At 37.7% G+C, this 13,499-nt stretch overlaps 1 protein-coding gene across 2 annotated transcripts in view; it reads right to left on the bottom strand.

Annotated features, from left to right (window-relative positions):
• The window catches only part of sar1b.L (secretion associated, Ras related GTPase 1B L homeolog), a 39,981-nt gene that overhangs the window by 8,567 nt on the left and 17,915 nt on the right, over positions 1 to 13,499 (bottom strand). For both annotated transcript variants that reach the window (NM_001087455.1, XM_018250759.2), the window contains 4 exon segments: positions 230 to 333; positions 1,544 to 1,609; positions 3,308 to 3,427; positions 5,185 to 5,260. In NM_001087455.1, the coding sequence (NP_001080924.1) occupies positions 230 to 333; positions 1,544 to 1,609; positions 3,308 to 3,427; positions 5,185 to 5,242 (348 nt within the window). In that variant the 5' untranslated portion in view covers positions 5,243 to 5,260.

Below are 13,499 nucleotides of genomic sequence, written 5' to 3' on the forward strand. Positions count from 1 at the left end.
TACTTTTTTAATGTGCATAATCAAACAAAGCATTTATTACCTAAAATAAAACCCAAGACCCATACATGTATATGTATGTTTAGAACTATATTTTGTGGCAGAAGTTCTCATACAAGAAGCTCCTCTGCCTTATGCCCCCCAGATGCAACTAAAGAGAGAGAGAGAGAGAGAGAGAGAGAGACCTATGGTAATACGGGAATAGATATAGATTGGGGAAAAATGTACTTACGTCAAGCTCTCTTTTTGATTCTGATAACCGTTCATTATCCGCACAGTCAATAAGAAAAACAATGCCATTAATGGCAGGAAGGTAGTTTTTCCACACTCTACGAGCTGCAGAAATGAACACAATTTTGTAATTACATGTAATATAAATCTGTAAGAAACAATGCCTCGTTCCTCAAGAATATACATGTAGGGACTGTACAGGAACGTTATACATGTCACATCTGCTTTTACTTGATTTTACACAGATTCATAAAAATGAAACAGGGACTGATGTGAATGAGGTATAATCTCTGTAAATCCGTGGAGAATATGGAGGTTGCCTAATATTTAGCACCCAGTGGTTTAAACATTCCTTCTCCTTTAAACAAGACACCAAGGGCAATGGCATTTCAGGATTTCAGAACATTCTGGATGATAGGTTTCCAGATAACAGATTAAGTATCTAGTAACAATAGTGTCTAGTGTGTATTAGAATTACCTGACATTATTTAAAATAAAGTTTTGAAAATATATTATACACCATATAAGGTGACAAGTTTACAAAGTTAATCTTGGAAGGGTATTTGTCAGGAGGCAGAAAAGTTGATTTAGGAGGCAAAGCAAATATCCACCCATGGTAATTTATTTGTACTCCCACAGAAAGCTTATGTAACTATAACCGCTGCAATTCATGTGTCAACCTGAAGGTTTAGTTCTGTAGGACAGAGAGTGCAACAGTGACCTGACTGACTGTAGAAATCAACCCACTTTGTATAGACTAGAGGAGAGATGGGAGGGGGTAGAATTGTGGTAGAAATTGTGAATAAACATAGTTATCAAAAAATCCTATAAGTATAGTGTGCGAGAATATCAATGTTTATAAATGAACCCTTTTTTTTGTCAAAATAGAGCCTAAAATGTTAAATATGTATGCTCTCCGTTTTTGTATGGGAAGATAATAGTTTGTTAAATGTATATTTTCTATAGTTAATAGCGTTCCTAGAATGTCATCTATTTGTATGCAGCATTTAGCATGCGTTTATTATAGGGGTTTTATGTTAAATTATTAAAGGGGCAGGGTGCAAAGTATCCCAATGGAATCTGCATATGTTGTCCATAGGGGCAACTCATTATGCTCTACGAATGCTAAAAGTTGGGCCTCTTTTTATGCGGCACTGTTCGCATTTGCCAGCAGTTCATACAAGTGCTAGGGAGCCCTGTACTTGCTTATGGATAGGGGGCAGAAAGCACATAGCAGCAGTTGAGGGGCTAGGTGCAAGTGTTTTTTGTGCCCTTTACACCTGGCCCCTTTTAAATGACTCCTCTATTCTCTTACCTTGTGTATGTCCACCAAGATCAAATGTTGTAAATGTCATTCCAGCAATGGTAAGCTCCTCAGATGCTATAATTTAAAGCAAAGACAAATGTCATGTGATTGGCATATATCAACGAGGAGCTTCATTTTGGTAAGAACTGAAAAGATTCAGGGATATTGTAAATAATACTAGCGTATTACTTGTAGTTGTTTTCCTGTCTCTATAGCAGTGTGTAACAACAATAAATATAAATATTTAGAAATTCCTAGCTGTTCTTTCTGAATTGTTATCCACTTTCCCTATGCTTATTGCAGTCCCAATCTTTTTGACCCTCATAACTTTTGGGAACACTCACCTGAGTAACCATCTAACGCCACAAGTCTACCTGCTTCATGCTCCCATTCTTAATCACCATGCACCATGCTAGCGTTAAAGGAACAGTAACAGTAAGACAAAAGTGGCTTATAGTAATGAAAATATAATGTAGTGTTGCCCTGCACTGGTAAAATTGGTGTGTTTGCTTCATATAAAGCAAACCGTTTATATAAACAAGCTTCTATGTAGCCATGGGGGCAGCCATTCAAGCACAGGATACAGTAGATAACAGATAAGTTCTGAAGAATCCCATTGTATATTACAGATCTTATTTATCTGCTGTGTAACCTCTGCCTTTTCTCATTTTTCAGCTTTTAATGGCTACCCCATGGCTACACAGGAGCTTATATATATAAACGTATATAGAGTTTCTGAAGCAAACATGTCAGTTTTACCAGTGCAGTACATAATATTTCATTACTTTAAAAGACTTTCATTTTTGTTACTATTCCTTTAAGCACCGACATGATATGCAGAGTTTTACAGAGATTATACATCAATTAGATCAGTCCCTGCTATGGTGGAGATTGTAATCGAAAGTACCTATCAGACAATTAATCTTCGTGTATGTTTTTGGTGTGTGGGAGGTAACAGTTGAACCCAAAGGAAACTCATGCAAGCCTGCGTAGAACATACAAACCCTTTGCAGATAGTGCCCGGCTTGGCATCAAAGCCAGGACCCCTACAATTGCTAACATTGTGTTGTTATCTGCTCCTTATGCTGTACAGTCTGGGACAAGTGCACCTGAGACAAACATATCTTCTAAATTTCCATTGATTTCAACTTACTTTTGGTGTGATAAACCATGAAACAACGTTTTCTAATCTATTTGAATCTGGCGGACCAATATGTCATGCATGTAATATTAATGTTCATATAATATGTCAACATGCAACTATAAAGCTCATGAGATACTATCTTCAGGTGGCCATACACGGGCCGATAAAAGCTGCCGACAGACCGAGTCGGCAGCTTATTGGCCCATGCATGGGGCCCCCCGATGGGCTTCCCCGATCGAGATCTGGCCGAAAGTCGGCCAGATCTCGATCGGAAGGGACTAAATATCCCGTCGGATCACGGCCGCATCTGTTCGTTGATGTGGTCCCGCAATCCGACCGCCTGTTAGGCATCGTTAGGATCCGATCGGGCCCACGATCGGATCAGCCCGATATTGCCCACCTCAAGGGCATATCGGAGGGAGATCCGCTCGTTTGGCGCCAAACGAGCGGATCTCTCCATGTATGGCCACCTTTAGATATTAGAAGGGAAAGAGAAACCACCCACTTCTGCAATCCAGCAAAGTAGTACATGTAACTGAAAAATAACATACATCGATTAGTCATGTAGGACCTAATACACAAGCCATTACAAAAAAACAAAAAAGAAGAAAAAAAACCTGTATACTGACTGGGATGTAGAGTTGGAACATACTGTCCCATCCGTCCATCTTTAAGCATCTGGAGCAGTGTTGTCTTTCCAGCATTATCCAAACCTAGAAATACCAACTTTCCGGTTTTCTTGTATAATCCTTGAAAGGGCAAAATAACAAAATGTAATTATTTATTCTGACTGTAACATTTAATAACAATTAATATTAATAAGTAACGTTAATAACAGTTTTCGTAGCTGTATTGTGTCTGATAATCAGTTTCCTATTATTTCTGCTTATCAGAACTTACCAGTGTTGCCCATTGCAGGCGTTTGTATCAGTGAAGGGGCTAAAAGCATAGTTATGGGATTGCCTCCCTTTTATTCGCATATTTGTTTGATTCAGCTAGCCTCTTGTTCTAGTGCCAGAGCACTGTGTATTGTGGTCAAGAATTTATATACCATAGCTAGCATGTCTCCTTAATCTGGTGCCAGGGGGATGCGTCATAGAATGGCCAATTCTAAGCAACTTTTCAATTGGTCTTCAATTTATTAATTTTTTTATAGTTTTTTTTATTTGTCTTCTTATGACTCTTCCCAGCTTTCAAATGGGGGTCTCTGACGACATCTATAAAACAAAGGCCCTGCAAGGCTAAAAATGTATTGTTATTGCTGCTTTTTAAAACTCCTCTTTCTATTCAGTCTCCTATTCATATTCCAGTCTCTTATTCAAATCAATGCATGGGTTACTAGGGTAATTTGGACTCTAGCAGCCAGATCGCTGAAATTGTTAACTGGAGAGCTGCTAAATAACTCAAAAACCACAAATAATAAATAACCAATTGCAAATTGTCTCAGAATAACACTCTCTACATCATTGATGTAAACTCAAAGATGAACAACCCCTTAAAGAAAAGCAACACTTGTGCATTTTGAATATTTTTATTATGCTTATCAAAGCAAAAATTATAAAAAAATAAATAATTAATTAAAATCATCCACAGCAAATATGCTATCACCTATTTTGAGATAGTAGCCCTGCTTGATTCTAATGAACAGCATTTCAAAGCTGACTGATTAGCCAGTGTTGTTAAAGGCATACACCATAGTGAAGTGCGGGTCAGGTAAAAGCTGGACCCGGCCTCCCTCCACCCAAGCCCGACTTCCGGGTTCCTTTTAGACTGTGCCGCTGATGATGTCAGAAAAGGGGCGGGGCAAGTAGACGCGTGCTATAAAACTGGAAGCCGGAAGCCAGCAGTGTAAGGTGGTGGGCGGGGAGAGCAGGAGGAAGAGCTCGACCCGACACCCACAAATTGGGGCGCGAGGTCAGCCCAAACCTGACCAACCTGCGGGTATCGGGCCGGCCCGCACATCACTAATGCACAAATAAGCTAGTTAGAGAAAGTACATTTATGTGCATTCAAATGATGGTTTTTATCTCCCTATAAAAGATAATAATAAACAATTTTGAAAAAAAGGAAAAACAAACTTTAGGGATTATGTAATAAAAGGCACTAAATTTGCCCAGGACCAGTAACCCATAGCAACGAGAAATAATTAACTGTTTAAAAGTGAACATCTTATTGGTTACTGCTCCTGGGCAAACCTAGTGTCCTTTATTACATATGGGGGTTAGAGTATAATTGAATTATAGAACTAGTTATAATCATGTGATCTGTGAGACTGCTGTTTTTCCCCATAAACTTAAATCCCAGCATGCCTAGGGACAATATGGAAATAATAATAATAATGTCGCTTTCCAGAATTGGTTAAAAGTTGGGAGTGAATCCAATTTTAATAGGAACCACATTTGCCCTGTATATGTGTGCTAAATACCAGACCATGTAATCTAAGCACATTTAATTATGTCACCCGGTATAAGTAGTAGGTGCAATTACATAGCATATTTAACCTTACCTAAAAACTGAAGGACGCCACTAAAACCACTGTAGATCCAACTAAATAGGAAGGACATTTTCAGAAATCAGTCAGTCTAAAAGAAACAAAAATCCACATGTGAGGTTTATATGCAGAGGTTACTTAAGAAGATAAAGCATTTTATTACATGGCTAAAGAGCTCTTTGCCAAATGTCTTTAGATATCACCTTCAAATATGGGCCAGATACAGAAAGAATAATGGCTGCAAACTGACTCCTTTTCAGTGGCATAACTAGATATTACTGGGCCCCACAGCAAATTATTTTTCAGGCCCCTCAAATGTCTAGAGGATGACTTGTTTTACCAATATTTATTGAAATAGTATTTATTTCCAATTGACAGCAGACCACCTCCAGCCTCAACCGAGGTGCATGGTTAGATAAAATTATATCTAAAAAGACCAGCAACATTGAGATCATGTGCAACCAAAGTAACGGTTCAGTTCCAGCTGGGGACCTTTCTCAGGGCTTGAGAAAGTTCCCGGTCGGGGCCAAAAAGTCACTTTGGAATGAAATAGAAGGGGGACTGTCTTTATGTCCGTGCTATTGGGCTAGAGCCCACACCCTCCCCATAGCGAATGGCAAGGACAGTCTGTGTATGTTCTGATCGCTGCAGTTGTGACGAAAAAATGTTTTAAAGCATTTTTTTCTATATAGGCACCTGTGGGCTGACCCACTAAAGATGCCATACTAGTGCAGGGACCTAAGGTGCCTATTTAGAAAAAATGTCCTTTTATTTTCATAATAGGCTTCTTAAAAATGGAAGAAACGCTATGCTGTGATCATCAGTTGTTGTTGTTCTAAGTTTAATAAATAAATGGGATAGAATGCGGACACACACACACACAACATTCCACTGTCACTAGGAATTAAGTTGTGCTAGTTGCAAGTTTCAGTTTTACGTTGGGAACAAGAGGAAAAAAAAACATCACAATACTGTCATTTCCAAGACAAAATAGCATATTAAAGTCTTATCTTATCAGGCACACCACAAAATGAATTAACATTTAAAACTGAAGCAAGCAGCTAAAGCCCTTTAAACTTTAAGAAAAGTGCAGTGAAGGCACATTTGTAAGCAAAGGTCAAGAACGTTCAAACATTCAACTGTTCACGTCAGCGGTTTCGAATATTGCAAAACACCACTCTTAAAATGCCTGTTGGTGACAAAGGCCCGGGGACATGGTGACGCATCAGGAAGAGTCAGGTTACAAAGTGAAACCCAGGGATGTGATTAATACTAAAGTGAGTACTTAGACACTCGGCTCTGCCTTAACACTTGAATAAAATACTACAATGCACCAAAGTGTTAGTGTTCAAGTGTGCTGTAAAGGCTGCAGGTTATCTGTCTATACTTGAGAGACAAAATGACAGCAGAATTTCCTATGAACTGATGGATCCCCTTGACTTAGTTTTACAGTCTTTAAGTGCATTACCAAGTATACAAATAACTCCTGGCTCTTATACTAAACATACATTAGCTATAAATGCAAATACTCTACATCTGCAGAAAACATAAGGGTGCACAATATGTAAATACATCAAGACTTTTATTCTACTGTATGTTACTATAGAGACCCCACACACAAACACTAGTAATTCGCAGGTGCATTGAAAGCATTAGAATGTCACATTTAATAGTCACATTGAAATGCCAAAAGCCAATTTGTTTTGGACATGGACACTGAATGCACCCACTTTTTATAGAATTGGTTTGTATCTTTCTAATTTTACATTCAGTGGATTTATATAGATCACTGTATTCTTTTTTTCCCTAGGACCAGGTGAAAGACTTTAGGGAATGTATAACCAAGCGTCCTGTGGTGTTCCCCCTATAGCTGCAGCCAGATGGGAGAATGTTAGCGGAGACCATCATGGAAGAATGCTGCAGGGCAGTGTTCTAGGCATGCAATGCCTAGAATGAAATTCCCCATATAAGGCAAGATTTGATTTGGTGAAAAAACCTTACCTCAGAGTTGAATTCCCAATTTTCCTATAGACTTCTTTTACGTTTTTATTATATAAACCATGAAAAAAATTGTGCTCCTGGAATTTAATCTGACCCAATATTTGTATTTGGTATGCTTTAAGTATCCATGGGCAACATGTTGCTCACCCACCCCTTGGATGTTGCTCCCAGTGGCTTCAAAGCAGGTGCTTATTTTTTAATTCCTGACATGGAGGCAAGTTTGTGGTTACATAAAAACCAGCTGTACGGCCAAACAGAGCCTCCGTAGGCTGCTAGTCCATACAGAGCAGAACCCCCATTTTACGTTTTTCAGGGGACCAGAATAAAATGGTGTAAAACCCAGAAAAAAATTTAAAATCAAGGAAATGTATTCTGCATATATATAGAACCAGAAAAAAACAATGTATGTAAAATGAGGGAAAACATAAAGGAGATATTATGTACCAGTGCATTATACTCATTTAGATATAGAAGAATTGTGCTTAAAAAAAGTAGTGTTTCAGACTGATTTATTTCTGCAAAAACCCTAATAATCTCTCCCTTCACTTCCGCTTCCTGCTCCCTGAATTCCCAGGCTGTGCAGGGGAGCTGGCTGCACTGTAGGACAGGAACCAATCAGCAGCTAGGAGGACCTGATAGGGAACTGACGCATGTCTGGGCTTGTGTGACTGCAGGGCTGTGATTGGCTGTCCCCCTCCTACTCTGCTTCTGGCAGGGATAGTTAGGACCCGCCCACCCCTCATTTGAAATGGACAGGGACCAGTGAACATCTATAAGAAGCTCCAAATAAAGGGGCTATTTTTAAAGGTAATATTAATTTTTAGCACCATGTAAAAGCAACACCATATATTACTCATAAATGCCTACACAATTAGGGGGGTTTTCAGTTATATATGTCTCCTTTAAAATCAGGGGATGTCAAATTGATGTTTCATTGTAGGGGCTATCAAATAGCCAATCAATGCCCCTACTTGGCCCTCCAGGAACATTTTTTTGCATGTATCACTCTACTACTTTTTTTTTTTTACAATTGAATGTGGCTCATATGTAAAAAAAAAAAAAGGTTGGGGACCCCTGCTTTACTGGATGCCAGGTCTGAATGAGGTTGAGTTCCTTATATTTCTATCAGCTCCTTTATAAAAAAAAAAAAGCAGGCCAATGTCAGTCTGTTAATTGTAAATTTAAAACAAGCACAATATTAACATCCAATAAATGTATTGTATTAAAATGCACTCTGGGAGTATAAAATGCTTGCTTTAATTAAATCTTAATCTTGGGAAACCTTTTCATCAGAAAGTTCTGAAGGCCTTCGCCAATTTTCCATTTTAATCAAATATTTCTTATATTTCAAAATGACATATTTTTATCTCTGTAATAATAAAACAGTAGCTTGTACTTGATCCGAACGAAGTTATAATTGATCCTTACTGGAGTCAAAACAATCCTGTTGGGTTTCATTAATGTTTAAATGGTTTTTTAGTATATTTGAGGTACAAATATCCAAATTATGCAAATATCCCTTATCCAGAAAACCCCAGGTCCTGCTCCAGTTGGTAATGTACTAGTTCCCAAGTAGTGATTTTTCTATATACAGAAAAAGCCTTTTACACAATTGTTTAGAGTATTAGTGGACAATCCTGACAAAATACAGGTGTGGATCACACTTTATATACACTTTATATATGCCCCAGAAAAACAAATAAAAGCCTATTTATTTGTAAATTATTTTTCAAGATAGTAAACAAAACTCTTCTACTATTTGTTTGAAGTAATAAGTATTTAGGCCCTCTTCTTTTATTATTGCTGTCTCTTTCACACCACTGCCTGGTTGCTAGGTTAAATTGGACCATAGCAACCAGATACTAAAATTCCAAACTGGTCCCACAAAAAAAGCTAAATATTACAACCGCAAATGAATAAAATAAATGAATAAAAAATGAAGACTAATTGTAAAATTGTTTCAGGAGAGCATTCTCTACATCATACTAAAAGTTAACTTAAATGTGAACAACCCTTTTAAGCTATCCATGTACAAACACAGTTTGTACATGGATAGGAAACTGGCTAAAGGGTCACAGGCAAAAGGTGGTTGTTATTGGACCATTATCTGCTCGGAGTAGGGTTCTTAATGTTGTCCTACAGGATTCTATATTGGGTCCACTTTTATTCAGTTTGTTTATGAATGAATTGGGAAGGGTATTGTAAGCAGTATATCTGTGTTTTCTATGCAACTATGCAGCCCAACTTATTCCATCACAGATGTGTCATCCTTTTGGCGGGACCTGGACAAACTGACAGTCTGGGTGGCTAAGTGGCGTAACAGATGAGATTAAATGTTGACACAATGTTGTAAATGTAAGATTATGCATTGGGTTGCAAGAAACTTTACCTTTAATTATATTGACCCAACTGTATCCAACTTCTGCTGTTTGCCGTCTAGGGGTATTTGGAGATCAACTGGTCTCTTAACTGAATTGACCTTTGCTACTATAATTCCTTAAATACCGGTTGCTCAATCTGGTGACAATGATATTGAATGGAAACAGCCACATTTTGAAGAAACACTATGGAAACCTGAAATTCTATAGTTACATAGTTAAATCGAGTTGAAAAAAGACAAAATCCATCAAGTTCAACACCTCCAAATAAAAACCCAGCATCCATACACACACCCCTCCCTACTTTCACATAAATTCTATATACCCATACCTATACTAATTATAGAGTTTAGTATCACAACAGCCTTTGATATTATGTCTATCCATAGAATCAGCCATCACAACATCACCCGGCAGTGCATTCCACAACCTCACTGTCCTGACTGTGAAGAACCCCCTACGTTGCTTCAAATGAAAGTTCTTTTCTTCTAGTCTGAAGGGGTGGCCTCTGGTACGGTGATCCACTTTATGGGTAAAAAGGTCCCCTGCTATTTGTCTATAATGTCCTCTAATGTACTTGTAAAGTGTAATCATGTCCCCTCGCAAGCGCCTTTTTTCCAGAGAAAACAACCCCAACCTTGACAGTCTACCCTCATAATTTAAGTCTTCCATCCCTCTAACCAGTTTAGTTGCACTTAGTGTCTGAACTCTCTCAAGCTCATTTATATCCCTCTTAAGGACTGGAGTCCAAAACTGCACTGCATACTCCAGATGAGGTCTCACCAGGGACCTATAAAGAGGCATAATTATGTTTTCATCCCTTGAGTTAATGCCCTTTTTTATGCAAGACAGAACTTTATTTGTTTTAGTAGCCACAGAATGACACTGCCCAGAATTAGACAACATGTTATCTACAAAGACCCCTAGACCCTTCTCATTTAAGGAAACTCCCAACACACTGCCATTTAGTGTGTAACTTGAATTTATATTATTTATGCCAAAGTGCATAACCTGCATTTATCAACATTGAACCTCATTTTCCAGTTTGCTGCCCAGTTTTCCAATTTAGACAAATCACTCTGCAAAGTGGCAGCATCCTGCATGGAACCTATAGTTCTGCACAATTTAGTATCATCTGCAAAAATAGAAACAGTACTTTCAATGGCCACCTCCAGGTCATTAATAAACAAGTTGAAAAGCTATCTCAATACTATGCAAAAAACAGACACAAACCCTCCCTAGCCCCTTCGAAGAAACAGTTCTATTTATCGTGTTGCAGAATATTGTCGTGCTTTATAAATATATGTAAAAAATAAATGGAAAATGATACGGCTCTTTCACAAGAAGATAGAGGCTACAGACAGTTCTCACTTTTACTTGTTATTTTATAAGGGATACAAATATACACTATGGCAAATACCATGTACAAAGTGCAATTATGAAGGAAATCGCCATGCTTTTTTACCCAGAATGCCATTCTTTTTACCACAAATTCCCAGCATAACTGTGACCAGAAGGTGGCGTTGCAGTAGTTTTCCCTATGTCAATAGGCACACTTGCTCAAGATTTAGAACAGAACGCAGGATGGACACACTTGCTCTGAACACAGCTACAAAGAATTGTAACATACCACCCAACCTTTTGGAAATAGAAAAAGGGAGAAAAAGACTTGCTTAGTGGAGCGAGGCAAAATGTATTTGGTCACGCCCATTTTTGTGACCACACCCTGTAATTACCATGTTCATTTTACAAAATTTGGCAGTTTATGAAAGTTTGAACACATTTCTGTGGTTTTTGTGTGTTATTTCAGTTTTGCCCTTTAAGCTGCAAGTCACAGTTTCTCCAAGTGACCTGTACAATTGTTACTTTGCTTATCTTAAATTGTAACAAATGTATCTAAGTGCACCTTCCACGTATTCTGGGCTCTCTGCCAAAAGCCAATTAAGTTAGAAACATTGTATCTTTTTCTGGCTGTTCAGTGCAGGAGATCAAAGAGAAAGTCGGGACATTTCAGCAACAATCCGGGTATGTCAAAATCAGGACTTCCGCAAAAACGGGACAATTGGGAGGTATGCTGAAAGGAGTGTCTTTAGACAAAAGTGCCTTTACTTATTGGTGTGAATGCACGCAATCATTGCATCCATTTTTGCGTGACCACAATTGCGGTTGCTGTTGTAAATGAGCACTTGCGACTTGATCAGATGGCAAAGGGCATACCTTCACCAACAAACACACTACAACCATAGCCATAGGAACAGTGCCCTTCCTCATACCAATGCAGAACGGCACAACATAAAAAGGAAGCAAAAGAGGAAGGGGTAGGAATGTATTACTAAAAGTGAGAGAGAAAACGAGGAGTTTAAGGAGTCCATAGGTTAACTTAAAATGATCATGCGGGAGAAAATACAAAATTGCATGTTAATTAAATAAAATGCAGAACATAGACATACATCAAAGGTTATTATATACCTTAAGTCTACTAAGAAAATCTTTTAAACAGTAAAAAAAAAAAAACAATGGGCTGGTTTTGCTTCCAATAAGAATTAATTATATCTCCAGTTACTATTGAGTACAAGCTACTGTTTTATTATTACAGAGAAAAAAGGAAATAATTACTAAACATTTGAATTATTTGTTTAAAATGGAGTCTATGGGAGATGGGCTTCCCACATTTCAGAGCTTTCTGGATAACGGGTCCTAAACCTGTACAGAAAAATATCTCACCAGCAAAGTTGTACACAATAACAAATGGATATTGTTAGGAGTATATTAATGGGGTTATTTACTAAACTCTGAATGCAAAAATCACGAAAAATGTGTTATTTTTTTGGTTATAAATTCATAAATTTTTCGGAATTTATTAAACCCTGAGGGTGGAAAAGTCTGAGCTGAAAATCTGGCATCTCAGACCTGTCGAGGTTGCATATAATCCAAAAAAAATTTTTACTACTCAACTGCTGCAGTCTATATAGGCCTGTCAAAAAGGGCCAAGTGCTGGAATATAGCCCCCAACTCCAAAGGGCACTCAATTCAAAAATTCAAAGATATATTTCCAGTCAATTCTCAAAGTTAAAAAGTCACTTTTTATTCATCATAAATATTAAAAAAGTAGGCATACAGACCAACCGATACTTCCGGAAGTATCGGTTGGTCTGTATGCCTACTTTTTTAATATTTATGATGAATAAAAAGTGACTTTTTAACTTTGAGAATTGACTGGAAATATATCTTTGAATTTTTGAGGTTGCATATAAGTCAATGGGAGAAGTCCCAATGATTTTTTGATGTGCACTGGGTTTAGTGCAATACCCCAAAGTTTTCGGAATTTTAAACTTGAAATTCACGAAAATCGGATGAAAAAAACGTGAAAATCGGATTTTTACCCGCAAAGCAAATTTTAAAAAACCCAAGCGGATTTGATCAGAGTTTGTAGCAGAAATTATTGAGATAAATTCAGACTTTGATAATTAACCCCCTAACTATATTACTTAAAAATCAGCTCAATAAACAGGTGACTTTTGCTAGACTTGTGTGCAAATCATTCTTTCTATATGTATGCATGTATGACTTAAATCTGCTCTATTTATATATTAGATATCCCTTTAACTGAAATGTATTACAGCAGGCATAGACTAATCCAGCCTTTCCAAATGTTATATAGTCATCTTTCAAATTACCATGCTCTGACATTGCACATTCTGGACTTTGTCTGTATTAGTTATAACATCTTCGCAATCAGTTGCTTAATTCATAAAGCCATGTTTCAAAGTCTATACAGACATGAAACACTGGATTATTTTAAGAATATGTGATAATGTTTTTAAAAACTAGGTGAGAGGTGCTTTGTCCCTTCATGACAAAGCAATTGTTAATAGTATATCACTCACTGTTGGGCATGGGTCAAGGTGCAGAAAACAGGTGTATATTTGTCATACTTTGCACTGTGCCCCA

This window comes from Xenopus laevis, chromosome 3L (assembly GCF_017654675.1).
Source record: "Xenopus laevis strain J_2021 chromosome 3L, Xenopus_laevis_v10.1, whole genome shotgun sequence".
Lineage (NCBI taxonomy): Eukaryota > Metazoa > Chordata > Amphibia > Anura > Pipidae > Xenopus > Xenopus laevis.